The sequence below is a fragment of the Sylvia atricapilla genome, chromosome 3 (genome assembly GCF_009819655.1).
Source record: "Sylvia atricapilla isolate bSylAtr1 chromosome 3, bSylAtr1.pri, whole genome shotgun sequence".
NCBI classification, from domain to species: Eukaryota; Metazoa; Chordata; class Aves; order Passeriformes; family Sylviidae; genus Sylvia; species Sylvia atricapilla.
This window is the reverse complement of record NC_089142.1, coordinates 13,858,285-13,878,664: the sequence shown is the minus strand read 5'-3', so window position 1 is coordinate 13,878,664 and position 20,380 is coordinate 13,858,285. Positions and strand designations below refer to the sequence as shown.

Here is a 20,380-nt window from a genome sequence, read left to right as displayed (position 1 = left end):
CAACTATTCTACCTTTACTATTTTAACTTCCCAAAGTCCTAAAAACTCCTGTAAACCAAACAAACAGATTTGAAAGTCTGTGGATTATTTTAAGGTATAACAATGCGGTGTTTCTTGAAGGGAAGACTAGCAATAAAATATGCAGAAATTAGAAATTACCCTTCTCTTTTGAGAAGAAATAATTTTCCTTCCTGAAGGAGGTTTTATTCATAATTTTTGATAATATTAACATTTCACAGGGACTTTATATTTACTGCATCAAGAGGTATAGGCAGAAATGAAACCAGTTATTAGACAGCTCATATCTGAATGTTGTTAACATCTCAGCCAAAGTATTAGACTCCTGGAGTAGTATCTTCCCAAAAATGTGTAGTTATTTGTTTTATTTATTTCTTTACTAAAATTTAAATCAGGAAGCAATTTTCTGATTAAAATTAAAAATACTAAATCAACAGAGCAAGAAAACTAGGCACATTAGAGAATCAAAATTGCAATTCTCACTGTCAGGGAAATTAGTAACAAGATATTCTCACCCTTCTCTCATGGAGATATTTTACCCTATTTACTGGTCAAAATATTTTGCTGAAAGACTTGATGCATTTTTACAAGGACAGTTATGTACATTAGAAGGCAATAAATGCCTTATTTTTAAAATAGGCTTTAGGAAATGCAGCAAAAATGGATAGGTATGGAATAATATATCTGTCAATTAGTTCACATGATCAAAGTCAAACCATTGGTTAGTGAGTATAATTTAATTTGCATCACCATGAGCAATACATATCATATCTACAGCTCGACATCTATTCCCTGGTGCACCCATGCAAATGCCTATATGGAATTCTAAATTTCCTCAAGCATTTTTTCTTCAGAACATTCATTGTAAAGTTCCCCAAACTGCAAATCAAGGTTTTGTATGTTTGGTTCTTTAACTGGATTTTACAATTTAGAACTAGCATTTTCCTGAAGTATGGAAGCTGCTGGTGAGCACAGCTCAGTCCTGTGAATGAAGCAAGGGAATGAAGCATCCAGGGAATGAAGCAAACATGACTTAAGACTCTTCCTGAGGAAGAAAACTGCTTCCCATATTATTACTCTACTTTTATTAAAATCTCATTACAATGAGTATATATACCATTCAGCTTATGTAAGAAAAATATTAGGGAGATATTTAATATATCTATTATTAGCTGTGTTTTAGAGGAATGTAGCATGTGGAAACACGGAGAAGAGCCATCAACATTTGACCAACTGTCTGTGGATCATCAGCATGTTTTCTGCAAACCATCATTGATTCACAGGCCACAGTTTGAAAACCACTGTCATGGTATGTGAAGAACTGTCTTACCTGGAAATTAGAATAGAAAAGCCTTATGGAATTATTTCCCCTTTTGCCATTTTTCTCCAAATGAGAGGCCTGAAATCCAGATGCACGTGTAAGAATAATAAAGTACTTCTAGTGATCCTAGTGTCCGGCATCTGGAATAAGTTAAAAAAAGAAGCTCATTACTGTTACACCTTCTACAACAGCACTTGTGGATGTCATTCCATGAATGCATGAAGGTACACATGCAGTTTATCTGGCTGGAATACTCTCTCTGAGATTCTTCGTTAGTTTACACCCTATCCTTGATATCTATGGCAAGCAGAGTTCAGTGGTCAAAATCTTTGGAAAGCTTCCCCCTTCTCTTTGGTAATATATGTCTTTGATACAAAAATTAGATCTTCATACATACGTCAAATTTTCTTCAGGAAAGAATTTTAATTCATATTCCTTCCTCTTGCTACAACTGCACTCCTCATTAATGAAGAGCTGCAGAGTAAGCATATTCTTAGTATTTTATGGGTCAAATCATCCTTGGCACTAAGGATGAAAATAGAAACAAAGCCCCTAAATCTCATCAGGCCCCAGATTCCTTAGTTATCATCAGTTTTCGCAAGATTTGAGATTTTCATTTCTTAGTCTTCTGCGATTTTCTTCTTCCAAGTCTGGTTCTTCAGACTTCTGTCTTCCAAAGTCAGGTAGACAGGAACAAATTAGAGTAATACTTCCATTATTTGGGAATATTGCCCCCCAGGTGCCTTATCTTACAAAGCACTGAGCACTGCCACATGTTTGAGGAACCTTTTTTCTGGAAAGTAGAGCTATTTGTCACAGTGGCCCCTCTCACGTACATTTTGTTTCAGAAACTGTAAAAATGTGGCCCAGTTCTATGTTCCTTCAGGCTTTCAATCTATTTGCAACTTTGGTATCCAGAGCAAAGACAGGATATGGGGAAAAACACCTTGCTCAGAGTAATTCCTTACCTATTGTTGTCATTATTAATATATCACGCTCAGCCCAGAGTCAGTAGTTAGGATCAGCACAGCATTGTGCCTGGCTTCCCTAAAGCCATGTAAAGCTGCAGACCAATCAGGTATCCACTTTAAAATTTCTTTTCAGATCTTCTATTTGTTGCAGTTAGGAGATAGAGGATGGGCAGATGCAGGGCTTTATGCTTCAAAGGTGTGCATACCCTGCTTGCAGGATCTCTTTGTAGCTACTTACTGTGCACAAACACTTGGAAAAGGGGGTAGTGACAGATGGGACAGGGGCTCTTAGGAGAGATGTGGAAGTTGTGTTTTTTGGTAGCTATTCAGTATTTTCAGAGAAAGATTCTGTGCTATTCCATTTTGCCTAGGGATAGTACATACAGAAAACAGTACAATTAGTTTTAAACGTGCATTTAGCTATCTGGGTATGCTACAAGTTCACTTGCTGAAGATTCTTCCCTTCTGGAGTAAATGCTGATTGTAAATGAGAAGTCATTCATTTCTTATTTTCTTTTTGAAAATCTTCTCAAAATGACCTGAAAAAAGTAATTCTTCCTTTCAGCAGTTCATTTCTTGAGCAGCTAATACAGGCAAATGTTCTGGTGAATGGAGTCCAAACATGAAAGCTGCATGTGCTCAGCTATATCTTTTTCTGGCAGGGAAACATTCTAATAACATGGAGATATTCCTGAAAGTTCCCAACATACAGGATTGCTTATATCTAGCAGTTCATAAAACTCACAGTACTGAATTAGAAACGTTGAATGTGACAGATAATGAGTGTGGGTAAGGTCTGATGCCTGCAATAGCCTAAGTGCATACATTACAGCTTAGTGGTGTAGCAGTTGTCATCCTGTGGTTTCCAGCATTTTTGACTCCTGATCCTACACTTTGTGTACACTTGAGCCCCGTGACTGATGCTTTTCATCTCAGCACCGTGTAGCAGTCACTTTGTCACTCCTACACAGCATGTGAAAAGCCATTGGCAAAGACTGGACCCCCAAGGAAAAAAAATGCATGAGTTTGATACAATAAAATTTTAATGCATATCAAAAAGAAAAAGTAAGGTTTTCAGGGTGTTGTTCTGTTGACAATTCTAAGTATATACTTCAGACAAATTAAGAATTAATTTTTATATAGATATCTAATATCAAGGAGACAGGTGTACTTTTGATAAATGACCTCTTGTTTGAAATTAGGAAACTGTTAATCTGTCAGGCTATGCTGTGTTTAATGAAAAGTTGACCAGAGGCACTTTAAAAGAGTATGTTCATAAGAGAATAAAAAGGTAATCTTAGGCATGAGGACAAATGAAAGTATTTTCTTTGTTTGCCTCAGATGTGGGAAAATAAGATGGTTTTGTTTTAGCTCCTCAATCAGTAGCCATTGCAGCCAAGTTTAGAACCTTGTTCCAGGGTCAGAGGAAAAATTCTCATTAGTTTCAATGGATTTTACATAAAAAACAAAACTGTGAGTTAGAAACATTTGGTCCTTGGGCTGACTATAGTCAATGCTGTCATTTCCTCTGTTCAAAGTCACTGTTTTTGCTGTGTTATTCCAGGGTGACAGAGAGTTGTGAGCTGACATTTGATTCTCAACAAGGATAATGAGACCCTTATCCACCCTTTGCAAGCAACTGTTCAAACTGCAGTCTGATACGAAAAACAACAGATAATGAGCTTTGACCAAAGCAAATGCCTGATCTCTTGCTTTGAATTTAAAGCCTCCCTTCCTCAAGTGTTGAGAGAAAACGAAAATTTTTTTTGTCATAAATGGAAAATAGTAACTTAAATACTCTGTTAATAATCTTTAATACTGTTAGGAATTTCAATGCTCTATGCTTCTGACATGTCCTAGCAGTAATGGAAGTGAAGCTGGGTTTTCAATTCAGTAGTAATATAGACCTAATCCAAAATCTGATGCCACTTTGTGAAATCAGACCGTTGCTGTCCAATGTGTTGTAACTGATCTACATGTTAACGTCCCCTGTACTGCCCCCCACCACAGTCATGGTTTTTAAAGTTTCCTGCTTAGACATGGCCTTATTTACTTGATGTTATCATCAGCAAACTCTATGTGAAAGAAGAACAACACACTGAGTAAATCACTGGCTGTGGCTTATACCTTCCAGCAATATCCTTGAGACACTGAAGGGAAAATATATACAGTGTGTTGATGGGGTAAAAAAGAAAGGAGAAAGTTGTATTCTTAACATGATTTTAAAATGGACTTTTAAAAGGTAATTTTAAATGATTGGAAGGGAAAGAAAGTATTTTCAGCATGAGAGGTGGAACAGGGACATTGTTGCACATACTGTGTGTCCTGCAGAAGTGGAAATGGCCAGCACGAGCTCTACCAGGGATGCGTTGCCACTTTTACTCCTCGGGAGATCAATGTACTTCAGGAGCAGGCAATGTAGTTGTAAATCATATGGAAATGAAAGGGTTGGGATAATTATTCAGTTTTCTTGTAATTTGAGGGGGTTTTGTACATTTTATGAGCTTGTATTTTTAAATGTTTTTGCCTGTGTGAAAACTATAACATCAGGAGAGAAAATTCTTGTGTGTGGGCCCATAATTAGACCTGTGATATAAAATGTGTTTTCCAGCTAGGCTCCTGCACAGACAGAATAAAACTGTTGAACACTAGGTTTTTCATTTATGCCAAGGAATATGCAAATAACAAGGATATCCAAGCACTGAGTATTAATACTCAGTTTCACAACAGCTACAGTTTCCAGACATGTGGAAAATTAACATGATGAAAAGCAAAAGTTTACTCTTTTTTTCTAATTTATATGTTTACAGATAGGAAAAACAGGTGCCTATCTGCAGTTCCTCAGTATTTTGTCCAGAATGCTGATTAGATTGACAGAAGTGGATCTTTATGATGAGGAAGAAATCAACATTAGTAAGTTCCTGATATAGAAATATTCTGAAGACAATAGAAATACGTTATTCTAACTTGAAATATAGCTGTCTGTATATTCTAAGCCTATTTTATCCTACTCACCTTTGCAATTACTTTACATTATTTAAATATACTGATACTTTAGATTATTTTATTATTTTATTGATCTTTTAGAATTTAGTCATCTTCTCTGTAAGCAAAGAAAATACCTCTATATTTTGTGGAAAGGGATCAACAGTATTTATGTGTATTAAATTATATCCAGCCATTGGTTTTCAGTGTAGAATTGGAATGAACTTTAATGGTAAAGCATATAAAAGGAATCATTTACATTTCAGCAAATTTATACCATGAGGAGAAATGTCATATTTTCTTATTATACAAGACTACCTGAGGGAAGGAAGTTTCTGCTCTCTAATACCTAATTTTAGTCCAAATTTGCTTTATTTACAGTGCATTACTCCTCTGTGTTTCCAGATGTATTTCTGTAGCTCAGACAGGACATGAAGATAATTTTCAAAAGGCAGAGTTGCATTGAGGTGCAAGGTACATTTCTGCAAAAGTTTACCTCTTGATGCATAATGATATTGTGTCATTGTGTCATCAGACTAATGAAAGAAAAAATGAGGCAGGAATAATAGGTACAGCAAAACCATCTATAACAATATAAAGAGCTTAAAAAATTCTGAATTCTTATTTTTCAATAATATCATAGACATAAAAGAAGAATCTGATCAATACTACCATCAGCCTGGAGATATGTGGCCAGATTTGGAGACGTTTAGGAAGATGCCTTTTGACTACACCATCCATGATCCAAAATATGAAGATGCAAGTCTGATTTGTTCAAAGCTTCAGACTATAAACAGTGAAGGTTAGAATTTTAAAATTCTGATTGCTACATGTATGTGTATTTATTTGCTTTTAATGTGAGAATCTTGTTAAACTTTTAAGCAGAGTTAAAATATCAGAATTGCTTTTGATTAAGTAATTTTAAGTAATAGTGAAAAAAGATTTCAATTTTCCCAGATTAAATACCAGAGTATGACTGTTATAAATTACTTATGGAATATTATATAGATAGTCTTTCATTAAAAAATCTCTAATTCCAGAGTAAGTTTGTGTATTTGAATGATTTTATAAAGTAACATTGTCCTGCTCTGTAGCAATGCAGTGATTTATGTGTATAAAGTTAGTTTTATACTTAAAAGTATCTATAGGTTTATTTTTTAGGTTTTAGGTCAGGTTTGGAAAGCATGAGATGAACATGCCCAGATCTAGATTCCTGGAGTATTGATGTGTGAATTAGTCCTCTGAATTAGCCAGCTGGACATACACAAGCCTGGTACTGGGTAGCAGGGAGGAATACTGCCATTCAGAAAAATTGCCATTTAGAAAGACCTTGGCAGGCTGGAGACGTGGAACCTCAGGAACAGGACCCTGCTGAACAGTTCAGCAAACCTGCCCTTTGCACTTGAGATAGAACAATTTTATCCAGCTGTACAAATTTGGGGCCAGCTCTATAGACAGCAGCTTTGATCAAGGTGACTTGATGGTCCTGGTCAACAATAATTTGAACATGCATCACCAGTTCTCCACTGGGTCACTGGCTTATTAATAATCTAGCAACAGGTCAAGGAAATTGATTTTTCTTCTGTAATGGCAACTCTGAGGCCATATCTGGGTATTCTGTCAAGTTTTTGGCCTCTCAATATGAGAAAGACATTGACATAGAGAAGTGAGGCCAATGAACAGCCACCAGGATATGAAGTAAATTGGAGTGAATTGGGTTTGTTTCATCTGAGGAAGTCCAGCAGGTGCATCTGAATGCTGTCTTCAACTTTCTAATAGGAATTTGTAGACACAAACTATAAATATTATAGATAACTATAGATAAAATAGATATATAGATATATTGATATATAGATATTATAGATAACGATATTATAGATACACAGCAGAATGACAAGAAACAACAGTCACAAGTTGCCATAGGGGAAGTTACAATTAGACAGTGTGAAAAATATTTGCAGAATAAAAGTGGTCGAACCGCAGAGCAGGTTGCCCAGAGAGATAAAGAAAACTCCACTCTTGGTGATTTTTAAAACTTAAGATGACAAGGAACAGCTCTGAGGAACCTGATCTGGTGCTGAAAATCTAAGTGGAAGATTAAATAGCCAAGTCCTTTTCAGCAGAAAATACATCTCATCTTCCCTCAGTCTCTCAAAAAGGGGATCCTTTGAAAAATACGGATATACACTAAAGGAGCAACATCACTAAACTGCTGAATTCATTTCATATAATTTACTGTGATGTCTGTCACAGAATGGCAAATGTCATAAGGCTATTCTTTACTCTTTATTGCTTTTGTAAGCATTCTACCAATAATAGCAACAAGGAAAATTTTAATGATCAGGCATTGCTCACATCTCAGCTTTATGTGAAAATCTGTACTGAATTATCATAATCATGAATTTGTAGATAATTCTTTGTATTTCTCTTTGCTGTACATAGCAATTTTGTAAAACACACTGTGCTCAGAATGCATTTGTAGTTTGTTTTGTAGGTGTTTTATACTGCCAGTTTTCCTGGAAGCTGATTTCAGTGACAGAAACAGTCTGTCACAAGAGAATATATTTTAGCCTTGAATATATGTTACATTTAATTTGTTTCTTTTCTTAATAGACAGATCAACGAGCAGGAGACAGGAAGATACGTACACATGCCGTCAAACAACGAGGATGAGATTGTCCAAGTATGCAGCATATAACACCTACCATCACTGTGAACAGTGTCATCAGTATATGGGTTTCAATCCCAGGTACCAGGTAAAGATTTCTAGATTTTACTCTGCAGATCAGACGCTGAAGCACAACAACCCAAACACAGTTTGTGTACATTCACTGTATTTTAATTGGCTTAGAAGTTGTACGTGTGTACACATACAGCTGATTTACAGATTTTGTTATTTCTTGAAGTTTGCTTACCTTGACAAGGCTGCAGTCTGGGGAGACCAGAGGACCAATGCTTGTGCCATTTACACTAGTTTATTCAGTGCTGTGATCTGCATCTCCCCTGCCAGTGAAAACTACTTTCCCAGTAAGCTTTCCACTGGGCTTTGCTTAAGTGGAAAAAGTTTGCACATGAGTAACTGCAACAGATGCTACTTCTGATACAGGACTAGTCCAGCACAGAGTAGTCAATGTGTGGTGTACAACTTTCTTTTACTCAGAGTAGCCCTCTAATTTCTTGCCTATTATCATGTGAGGAAGAAGGTGTCAGCAATGCAAATCCTGGTTTTTATGTGCCAGTATTTCTGAAGGCCAGGAGGGCCTGTAAGTATTGGTACCATCTGCAGGACAAAGCTGAAACAACGGTTTCAAAAGAGGGACCACTTTAATGTGTATTTTTTTTAGTGTAATGTCTAGCCTAGGGAATATTGCTTAGCACTTATGAATAATGAAGTTAAATCTAATGTCATACAGTAAGTGACTGTAATCTGTTTGGCAATGCTATAAATATATATAAACTACACTGAGACCTTGGGGTTTGACTTTAACTGGAATTATCATATTTTTTCCCATCCTTAGATTTATGAGTCCACTCTGCATGCATTTGCCTTTTCTTATTCTATGCTGGGAGAAGAGATACAGCTGCATTTTATCATTCCAAAATCAAAGGAGCATCATTTTGTCTTTAGCCAACCAGGAAGACAACTGGAGAGTATGAGGCTACCACTAGTCACAGATAAGGTAGATTAATATTTTTACTTATACTTATGGCCATATATAGGAGAGAGACACCACCAATTTCAAAATTTGTTGAATCAGCATTCTCTATAGTAGTATTCCTACTGTCAAGAGACAATGAAGATGTGCTTATGCTAAGCTTGTATTTTCTCCCAGAAAGGGATATGTGAAAAAGAATTGTCGAGACACTAATAAGCTCTTTTGCTCGTAGTCAAGGTTGATCCTTTGGTATAAACAGTCTTATCTGTGACAAAAGGTCTTTGGTTATGGGTTTAAGATGTTAAAGTGTGAATAGTTTCTGCAAAGAAACTCAAATATATTATTTCATTTATCATACCATTAGTAAGAGGAAGGATTTTTTCTGTAGAGAAAAGCAGTGGAATATCCTGTTTTATTCTGCATAAATGCTCATTTACTTTCATATAAAAGTGACACTTTTAAAGAATGTTAGTCATGGCTTCAAGACTGTATAAAGAATCACATGTCACGCTTGTAGAAAAAGCTTTGTAAAGTCATCTTTTTGGCAGGCTCTGCAAACTCTGACTACAGAATCACAGAATAAGCTGAATTGGAAGAGACCCACAAGGATCACTGAGTCCCACTGCTGGCTCTGCACAGCACCATCCCCAGGAGTCACACCCTGTGCCTGAGAGCACTATCCAAGCACTTCCTGAGCTCTGCCAGGCTGGTGCTGTGACCACTGCCCTGGGGAGCCTGTTCAGTGCCCAACCACCCTCTGGGTGAAGAACCTTTTCCTAATATCCAACCTAAACCTCCCTGACACAACTTCAGGCCATTCCCTCAGGTCATGTCCTTAGTCACAGAGAAAAGACATCAGTGCCTGCCCTTTTTCTTTCCCTCACAAGGAAGTTGTAGCTGCAGTGAGGTCTCCCTTCAGTCTCCTCCAAGCTGAACAGACCAAGTGACCTCAGACACTCCTCATACAGCTTCCCCACAAGGCTCTTCACCACTTTTGCTGCCTTTCTTTGCACCCTCTCTAATAGTCTAATATCTTTCTTATATTGTGGTGCTCAAAATTGCACACAACATTCAAGGTGAGGCCCCACCTGTGCAGAGATGTTGACCTTTACAGAGATTCCTGACACCCATGTCTAAGGTGAAGCTGTGCCTTGCTCAGGCCACACTGCTTGGAGTATTGAAGAAATTTATGGAACAGCAGTAAGCAGTAGCACTTCTATCCTGGAGAAAATAAGCTGCTTCCAATAAACATTAATAAATCACCCTCCAGTTCAAGTTTTAAATAGAAGAACCTAGACAGAAACACAACAGCAATGTAAGAATGACATCTCCTGCTCTCCCTCACCCAGTAAACTTGTTCTTGGATACATGGTCAGAACGGTGCACTGAGTCCTTGTGGATTCCTTTCTTACTTCTGCCATTGACCTGGTTTGCGGCTTTGACATTTAAGGACTATTCTCCATTTGCTTCTTTTTTCTATTCCCTTGCTCCAGTCAGAAAAGCTGTACTGTAGTTTTGGAGTAGTGTGTTTCTTACTGTCCTCTATCATATGGACCCAAATCCTCTTCCAGATCTAGCCTCAAGGTACCTCTGCACTTGGCAGGTCAAGGTTAGCAGTCCTGTCCATTCCACCACACTCTCATCAGTCAAATATAAAAGTCCTTATAAAAGTTGTTTATTTTCCTATAAAGGAAGTTTAAAATGTGTCAGTTTGTCTAGTGTTAGTGGATCTGATTTATTCTCTTGAAGAATCTATTTCTCCTTTGTCTCTCTGGATTAATACAGAAGCTCACACTTCTTTTTACCCACAGAGTGAAGATTACATAAAAAGCCCCACTTTTACTCCCACCACTGGTCGTCATGAACATGGACTTTTCAATTTATATCATGCAATGGATGGAGCCAGTCATTTGCATGTTTTAGTTGTCAAGGAGTATGAAATGGCCATATATAAGAAGTATTGGCCCAACCACATCATGCTTGTTCTTCCAAGCATTTTCAACAGTGCAGGAGTAGGTAAGTGCAACAAAAATTCTAAAAGACGTGGACAAAAATGTGGTCCTTGAGGTGTTGTTTTTCAACAGTGAAATATAGACACACACCTTGCAGCTAGGATGTCTGATCTGGTGATCTTGATTCCCTCTGAAGACAAATCACAGCTGAAGATGCACTTCTCTTAATCCAGGACACCTAAAATAAGCTCAATGAATTGCACCCTAGAAATACTTAACTCTTCTACTGTCTTTGAAAGACACTGAGAGTGTTAAAACTCAGACGGAGTTATGGATTTGTTTCCTTGTGGAAATAACTTGCATAATCTTTGCATGGGCAGTGTTGCTCTGGTTGGGTACATCCCTTAGGAGGTTCTGCTAATTTAACATCTGTGAAATATTCAACCCTTTGCTTGTGCTGCTGGAACAACTTATATACAGCAGTAGTGACAAACATTCAAAATAGATCATCAGGGACAATTTCCAATGTCATTCAGCTGGTCAGGCAACATCTCTAACTCTTTGCACTAAGAGAAGCTAACAGACACAAATATTGACAGCTTAAAAGAAGTTCTCAAAAAATCCTTAAGACACTAGCAAATCTTTACCACAGAAGTCAGGCCTCATTTTTCATCCTTCCCAATGTGGTTCTTTAAAGCACTTGCTTGGCAAGTGACAAAGTAAATTGGCTCTGGGTGGTGGTGAGGTGTTAAAATCTTCAGTGATTTATACCCTTGTCTGCAGAAATATTCACTTCAAAAGGCTTCTGAGTTAAAAGCAAACAGTTTCTGCCCCTATTTTTAATCTGGAGGTTTATGCCTATGGTTTCAGGTGCTGCACACTTCCTGATAAAAGAGTTGTCTTATCATAACCTGGAGCTTGAACGGAATCGGCAGGAAGAGCTGGGGATAAAACCCCAGGATATTTGGCCTTTCATTGTCATTTCGGATGACTCCTGTGTTATGTGGAATGCAGTAGAAGTTGATTGTTCAGGAGAAAGGAAAAGGTAAATAGTGTAATATATGCTTTGTCAGTTGATCTCTTTCAACCTTTCTCTGCATGTAATTTTGAAATTATGCTTGCTACACTACAATTTCTACCCTGTAAATGCAGAGAATTATATATTTCCCAGGGAGAGTACTTTACTAGGCATCTGTCTTTGCATAGCATGTAGTATAGCACCTGTTTTTCATTCCTGTTCCCTGAGGATTTATGTGCCCTGCAGCAGCCACTGTTCAAGCTAGAGTTACTTGGACTGCAGACTTCAGATTCTGTAAACAGGACAGCATGGATACTCACATGTCCATTTTTCACCAGATTTTTCTAGGAAAGCTAGATGCCAATTCTGTGCAAGTTGTGCAACCGATTTCCTTTGGCTCTTTTGTCAGTCCCAGTCTGTCTCCTTTACGAGTTTTCCAAATCCCTGAACTAGTATTTTTATTTTCATTACTTTAGAATATTGTTTGTGCTGGATATTTTTATCTATTCCCTGAACAGGCCATGCAGAACTTACAGCAAACTTTCAGAGAGAATGAAACCCAATGAAAACTGAGATTTATGGGCTCTAGAGGTGGGCTAGAAGGGTCTTAATACTTCGTGCTTAAATTACACACAAGTCAGCAACCCTCTAAGATTCATTGGAATACTATCTCGGTAACTTTGAAAGTTTACATATTTGAGTGAATATTTTCAGAGATCTAGACTAAGTTTCAAATCTGTCATACCAGTCCCCACCACATAAGTGCCAGTTAATTTTAACTAGAGTGAGAGACAAAAAAATACAGTAAAGTAAGACAATGCTGAAGTTATCTACCTGAAAGTCATAATAACATCCAACTGTTAAAAATTGCTCTTCAGCTGAAAGAGAATCTGAATATTCTCTGTGTATTTTAAAATTAACACATTTTCATAATTATTGTAGTGACTATAGATGGACTGAAAGGAATGTTTCCCTGAAGCAAATTCTGCAACATATTGAAGCAACTCCCAATGTCACTCATTATGCCCTAATTGGGATGAGGAAATGGTCCAGTAAAACAAACAGTGCTGAGATCAAGGAACCATTCTCCTGCTGCCATGTGCATGACTTCATTATGCTGAATGTGGATCTGACACAGAATGTACAGTACAATCAGAACAGGTAAGTGAATCAGTAGCACTTTCAGCAGAGGAAATGAACCAAATAAAGGAAGTTTTACAAAAGCTCTTGTTATTTTAGGGAGGTTGTGAATGACACGCAGACAGATTTTGTTATGTTAATGGTGATTCAAATCCTTCCCAAGCTGCCAGAAGTTGGAAAAAGACATTAATTTCTACAGTTCCAAATAAAACAGTGATAACTGAGTGACAGGGTAGACACAGTCAGCAGTGTGCTCTGCACTCCTGGTGGCCTTTGGTAAATACTTCCTTTCTTATCTGCCTAACTGCTCTACCTTCCAAAGGAAACAGGGATGTATGGATGAATGGTGCATAACCAAATCTCATTCTGATATATTTATTTATATATATATATATATATATATATATGTATGTATGTATGTATGTATGTATGTATGTATGTATCTGGGCTTTTTACCCTGAGTAGCACAACACTGCAGCATACCTCATGTGTGCTCATCAGAACAATGAGAAAAAAAGAATAGACAGGTCTTGTTCACATTGGTGATTGTTTCTCACATTCAGCTGTCTCAGAAATCCCATTTTTTCATTTATTGTGCCACTTAGGATATATCAGATTATAATTTTGTCATACAAAACATTACCACAATTAACAGAACTGTATTCACTAGCTTCATAGCCTCACAGAATTTCACTGACCTGTGTGAAATAAACTATGGGTTTCCTCCCATTTTTGAGGGACATGCATTTATTACAACAGAATGAAGTGCATATATATTGCTCAAGGTAGGATTCACTTGTCTAAAACTGGTCTTTCAGTGCCTTAAAATACAGAAGGCATCCATATGGGGCTGGCAGGTGTGACATGAAATGTGTGGTATTCTGTAAGCTGGGTAGGACAGCCCAACTAATTAAAAGGTCTCTACACAGCTACACACTTAGGTAACTGAATATCAGTCACTGTGCTTTTCAGAAGAGCTCTGCTAACTCAGGATGATATCTTTTGAAGCCCAAGCTTACCTGTAACTGCAAGGAAGCATTATGCTTTAATTATTTTCTGAATAAACAGATGATTTATATTTCTATCGTCAGCAGCCTGACATCTGAAAAGAACAAATTTGCTCCTGTGCATCTCCTAGTAGAGAACTGTGCTACCAGGCTGCCTAAGTGTGTTACCTTATCAAACATTATGTATGAAGGGCAAATGGAGACAACGACAATAAAGCAAAATGATATGAGTAAAAGCAACAATGTTAAAATGTCAGGAATGCCACATCACACCACCCATTTCCTGCCTGTCTTTGAACCACATGAGGCTCATGGTAATCCTGTGTGGGTACTGCTGAGTGTGAAGTATTGTATGACATTCCAAGCTTGGGCAAGGAAAAGGCACATTTTAAAACACAGAGACAGTGACAGTCAGGGATATCAAGTAACCATGTAGACATTGCTAAGATCAAAGCCAAAACGTTTAAAACCTATAACTGAATGCCATGTTTCCCACTGATGTTGACTGTTGCACTGATTGCTCAGTTTGCTTAAATTCAAGCCCTGGATGTCAATCCAGTGGCTCTGCACATCATCCTGTTTCCTTTGTAATAAATATATTTAAAATGGAGAACTGAGTCTGAATTTTCCTGAGATCAGAGTATTTGAATTTAGTCAGCTTTAGGAGTTTACCTTTTATTTTGTTCCATCATATTTTTTAAATGGGTCAAACTTAACTGAAGGATGTTTGACCTCATTCTGCTTAATCTTTTCCTGTGTCTCAGCAGTTCTCTTGTATAAAGACTCCCTGCCTTCAAATAGTTTTCTAAAATAAAATTACATTAGTTCTGTAGAGCAACATGGAAAAAATTGCCAGATATTCATATTTTGAGGGAAAAATGAGTAGTCAGATACTTCTGTGCATTTGATAAATCAAATGTAGGGCCTCATCCATTTTCATGGAAGTCAAAGAAATTAATTTCCTTGACTGTATTTGTGGTAGTATAGTATGTAGCAACTTCTTATGACTCCATTATTGTAGTAGAAGGCAAAGAAAACGTTTTAACTCCTGGATATTTTCCTTAGCAATTTACTGCCTTTCCACTTTATGCTTTCAATGATTTCCCTCCCTAAGTGCTTTTCTCCCTCATTCTGGTCTTCTGAAATTGATTCTAGCTTAGTTTATTTTTAGAAAGCTGAACCCCTTTCTCTGACTGATGGTCACTGGTGGAGAGTCAATATGTTTGATACCTGTCCTTTCTATGGTGCTGATCAAAGGCTCTGAGTGCTTATATTTGTCAGTGTGTGATGAGAAACATTCCTGCTATGATTTTTTTGTTTCCAGATTTACATGTGATGATGTTGACTTCAACTTGCGTGTCCACAGTGCTGGCCTTCTCATCTGTCGGTTCAACCACTTCAATGTCATGAAAAAGCAAATTGCAGTAGGAGGTCAACGATCCTTCCACATAAAGTCTAAGGTGGGAACTGAGACCTCTGTCGCACCATTGTGAAAATTTTCCTTTCTCCTTTTTTGTCTTTTTTAACCAGGAGAACTGAGATCTTTTGGTGCATCATCTGTTGCCAGTAATGGGATGTGTCTGCCGCATGGGCCTTTTTTTAGTTATTTATTTCTGAAATCCACAATGTTCTTGTCATAAATACAACTTTCCTTAATAGCTTTTCATTAAAACTTAAAAAAACATGTAAAGTATCTCTTTGCAATCCGAGTAACCATTCACTATGTGGATATTTTATCTACAGCTATAGAATTGCTCATCTTCATGTGACTTCATAGGTAGGAGTACTTTGAGTTCAAAGAAGAAACCTCAAAGACTATAAGGACAAACATAATTTTATGAAACTGAAACTGTTTTGGTAGCATATATTTTTTGACTGAACAACTTTTCTTCTAATGTAAAACTTAGATTTTTAGGGTAGAGAGATATTTTATACAAACCACAATTACAGAAGTACAACTTGATTGATTAAGATTGATCTGTTTGAGAAATATTTTATTCCTCACAGGTATCTGACACTCCAGTTTCAATCTCCCCTGCTCAGTACATTTGTGCTCCTGACAGCAAGCACACCTTCTTGGCAGCACCTGCTCAGTTGCTCCTTGAAAAGTATCTCCAGTATCACAGCCATCGCTTCTTCCCTCTCTCACTGAAGAATTACAGCCATCCAGTGCTTTCTGTGGACTGTTACCTTAACTTAGGACCACAGGTAATGAACAAAGCAATCTCTAAGTAGCTCTAGAAATGTGTAGACTCTGTTTTGGATGGGTTAGTTGACGTATTCCTTAATAATAGTTACACAGCCTTTGAAGAATGAGGTACATCCCTATAATGTTAAAATCAAATTCTTAGTCCCATACTGTCAGAGGCTTCAATTAAGTACATGGAGAGAAATCCTAGAATCATCTTAAACACTAATATAGTCTTTGAAGTGTTTTCTCCATCTGCTGTAATTCAGCTCTTCCTACAGAAAATTTCTTCCACAAGAGTGTTTAACAAATACTAGATAACCCTTAGAAAGCACTTCGAATATACAGATGTTTTAGTTCACTTCAGACTGATAAGCTGAGGCAAAGAATCAAATACTACACAACCAGTTGGAATGGAAGAGGTTTACATTAGGTCTCAGGAGCTGTCGCCTCTCTCTGATGAGTTTGGACCTAAAGCCAAGGTTGTACTTCAACTCAAATAAGTCAATAAAAATTTGGTACTAGGGTGGCGTGGTTCTGGAGAGAGGGACTGTTTTTATCTCTTCACTGATACTAAATGAAATTCAGTCTTTCTGGGTATACTGAATTTCTTTTCCAAAGAGCTGTGTAATAACGTTCCCATGTATGCTGCTCCCAGAACATTTTGAGTTCTTATGCTTTTGTTTCCACCCTGCTTGGAAAAACAAGCTCTGTGGGAGGGCTTGTATATATAGTTATATATATATGCTGTTCTATAATGTACTGTTACTGTCTTCATCCTTTGCATCTTTTCAGCTCTAACCCATTCAGCACATGAAATTGTTTTGATTTTGTTCTGGAATTGCTGCCTGTGCTGGAGTATGATACAATAGGATTGAAGGAATATGGAATAGGCATACTGGTACAGAGTCTTAGTTGCTGTGGTTCAGCTTTCCTCTGCTCAGTCATGCTGATCTATGCCAGAGGAGTATGTATCCCAGCTAGAGCAGTACAGTGGCGCTTCTGAAACAAAGTCATGTATGGAAATCTGAAATTATAAATCCTGAAAGAGTGCTGTAAATATTCCTATTCCTAGTGGATTTCAGGAGTAACCATAAAAACAAACTAGGCAAGAGAAAACTTCATAAATTCATGTATATGCACAACTCTATTGACTTGAGTAATCCTATCTTAAAGTAAATGAAATGTAGAATTTCTAAGGGTACTTTCCATGTCTGACTGTAGAGTTATTGTATTTACTCGCATATAAATAAAATATGCTGGGCAGGTCACAGCATTATGGTTGTGGGGAGCTATTGTTACTGCAGCTTTCAAACTTTAGCATATCTACATCTTATGACAATAATAATGAGTAGTCACAATACATAGTTATGAATTGTTCTTTATGTATATTGTTAATAAGTAATGTAAAGTTTTGGAAGGAAATATAAACTCACAATATTTGGAGTTGGAAAACAAGTCTGAATTTGAATCAGGTGCAAATACTGTAAGCTTCATATGGAAGCTTGAAAGATTAATTTTTTTCCACCTTCTCCAATCAGATTGCAGTTTGCTATGTGAGTTCTCGGCCTCATTCTCTGAATATCAGTTCCTCTGGTTTGACATTCAGTGGTCTGCTGCTGTACCTCTGCGACTCCTTTGTTGTAGCTAGCTTTTTGAAGAAATTTCATTTTCTTAAAGGTGAGCTGCAATAATTTTATTACAAAGAATTAGGTGACATGGTCTCTGAGAATGTGGGGAAAATCTGTTTTATCTGTGATTTAAATCTATTATATTTATTTAATATATGCGCATATATATGTATGTGCATGTATTCATATTTGCCTTTATATGTCCCAACTTTGATGCTTGATCATGTTGGCTCTGCACTGTAGTAAACTGGCATATGGCACTGCTATAAGTTCTGCAGATTTCCAAATGGGAAGGAATGTTGGACTCATCCTGTCTAGAGTATGTGCACAACTCCTTACTCTGTTTGAAAACTGACTATTGAAGATTTATGCATGAAGCATTTACCTACTGTTTTCTTGGAGCTTTTCTATGTTTTGATAGCAAATGGGTGATTGACATGCCTCTATCAAAATCTGGTTTCTATTTTTAGAAATAGAAACTGGCTCATTTAACATTTATTCCTAATGCCCAGTTTCTCCATGTAAACCTTATGATGGCGTGTAGCAGTGGAGACAGCTAACTTCCACTTGTGTTGCAGACAGTCGTATTGCAAACTTCTTTTGGATCCTTCTGCTGCCATCTTAGGCATTTGGTGCTCTGGGGATTTGTTTCCCTCAGCTACAACTATCACTGGGAGAAGAGCACCATGGTTAGTGCCTCTTGAAACTGGCAGAGTTGTTATGAACTGCTGTGTTCTTTGTTGAACAAAAACAGAGGCTACCAGTCAGTCTCGTTTTGCATAAACCAGTCAACTTTTATATCATGTAGTACAAAAGCATGTTTGCTTTGGGATTTCTCCATCTCCCCTGGCAGTCTACATGATTTTCTAAACTGTCACATGAGAATTAAATACCATGTGACTGTCTTGTTTCTTTATATTATCTTCACATGCTGTGTTTTTCTTTTTCCTGGGCATTACCATTTACCTCACCATCTCTCATTTAGATTACCGACTGCTGGTGAGGTAATTATTTTCTCTTAAAGGAGGCTTTTTCTCAGAAGCCAGGAAGCCATGCATGCAAGTTAAAGTGGTTATCAGCATGCCAGACAGGACAGTTGGCATTGGTTACTGAAGTATGATTTTTTTTACTTTGGCATTCTGGGTTTGCTTGTGTCTGTAGCCACATAGACCGGATTCTTTCTTGCCAGCAATCCAAGAACCACTAAAATTAATGATTAGTTTTAAAGACATGTTTAGACCATTTCTGGGCAGCAAAGCACAAAGAACTTAGTTAGCCATCACAATGGGGTTTTGCTGATTGAGGGTTTCACACAACAAAGGTACTGATCAGAAGGGCTACAGCAGGGATGGATGTAGGGCTTTATCTGGTTTGCTGTCAGGACCTATCATGACCTCCTGAGACCTGCCAGTTTTACATTTCCTATGCTAAGGATCATGGAAAGTGCTGCTAGTCCTGTTTACTAGATGATTATGAGGTACCTCAGGTTACACAAGAAGATCCTGACAAATAGGTAGCTGAACATAGCTCTCCTCAAGCCCTACCTGAGTTGCCTAATCTTCTCCCAGGTCCATTTGTAAATCCTGATGTAAAAGGAGTGGAATTCTCCATGCCAAAGGGTGGTGGGAGGCGGGTAATCTGAGAACAAAGGGAATGCTCACATGAGTTTCTTTTGAACTATTTGCCTAGGTGCCACCCTGTGTGTGATTTGCCAGGATCGCAATTCTCTCCGCCAGACTGTTGTCCGGTTGGAGCTGGAAGACGAGTGGCAGTTCCGTCTGCGGGACGAATTCCAGACTGCCAACGCCAAAGAGGACAGACCACTTTTCTTCCTGACCGGACGACATATTTAATTGAAAAGAGACACATTTCCTGAATGGCACAAGACACTAATTGCCACCATCTCATGAAATTACTGTTGAGAGGCTCTGCTTTCTGACCAGAAACAGGACTGTTTTCTGTTGTTTATTAGAATGACATCTAATCAGACAGTTTAAGATCATATTTAGAAACTCTGAAGTGACTTTTCTAATTTAATGTTCTGATGGAAATCAACCCTAATTCCTCACAGAGACGCAGAGGTTTACATGGTGGAAAGCATTTCATATCAGAAGAGAGCTCAATAAGTGCACTTCTTCTGTGACAAAAACGACCACATGCAAGTTCATAAAGAAAAGGGTTAGGAAACTTTTTGCACATTCCAGAAACAAGAAATGTAAATTTAGGAGCAGGTTCTGGTTTACAAGACTTATTTTTCAAACAGTTAGCATAGGGCAACAGGAGTTGGTACAGTTCTGTAGTATACTACTTCTGATTGATACAGGTAGGCTTTTTATATGATGATTTGAAAAGAATATTTCTTTAATAGCAGGAACTCTGTTGAAGCTTTAATTTTTGGAATGACTGCTATACTGGATAGTTTTACCATGCAGGACTGTTGGAGTAGAAGCCTAATTAAATGTCTGGTTATATTAGCATATGGAAGAGAGTTGA

General features: G+C 37.5%; 1 protein-coding gene across 1 annotated transcript in view; it reads left to right on the top strand.

Annotated features, from left to right (window-relative positions):
- The window catches only part of GREB1 (growth regulating estrogen receptor binding 1), a 53,979-nt gene extending 34,024 nt beyond the window's left edge, over positions 1–19,955 (top strand). The window contains exons 22-32 of the mRNA XM_066314788.1: positions 5,121–5,223; positions 5,939–6,097; positions 7,909–8,051; positions 8,814–8,975; positions 10,763–10,967; positions 11,774–11,948; positions 12,864–13,082; positions 15,393–15,528; positions 16,076–16,276; positions 17,798–17,936; positions 19,577–19,955. Of these exons, the coding sequence (XP_066170885.1) occupies positions 5,121–5,223; positions 5,939–6,097; positions 7,909–8,051; positions 8,814–8,975; positions 10,763–10,967; positions 11,774–11,948; positions 12,864–13,082; positions 15,393–15,528; positions 16,076–16,276; positions 17,798–17,936; positions 19,577–19,740 (1,806 nt within the window). The 3' untranslated portion in view covers positions 19,741–19,955. The remainder of the gene's footprint in view (positions 1–5,120; positions 5,224–5,938; positions 6,098–7,908; positions 8,052–8,813; positions 8,976–10,762; positions 10,968–11,773; positions 11,949–12,863; positions 13,083–15,392; positions 15,529–16,075; positions 16,277–17,797; positions 17,937–19,576) is intronic.
- Positions 19,956–20,380: the final 425 nt, after the last annotated feature.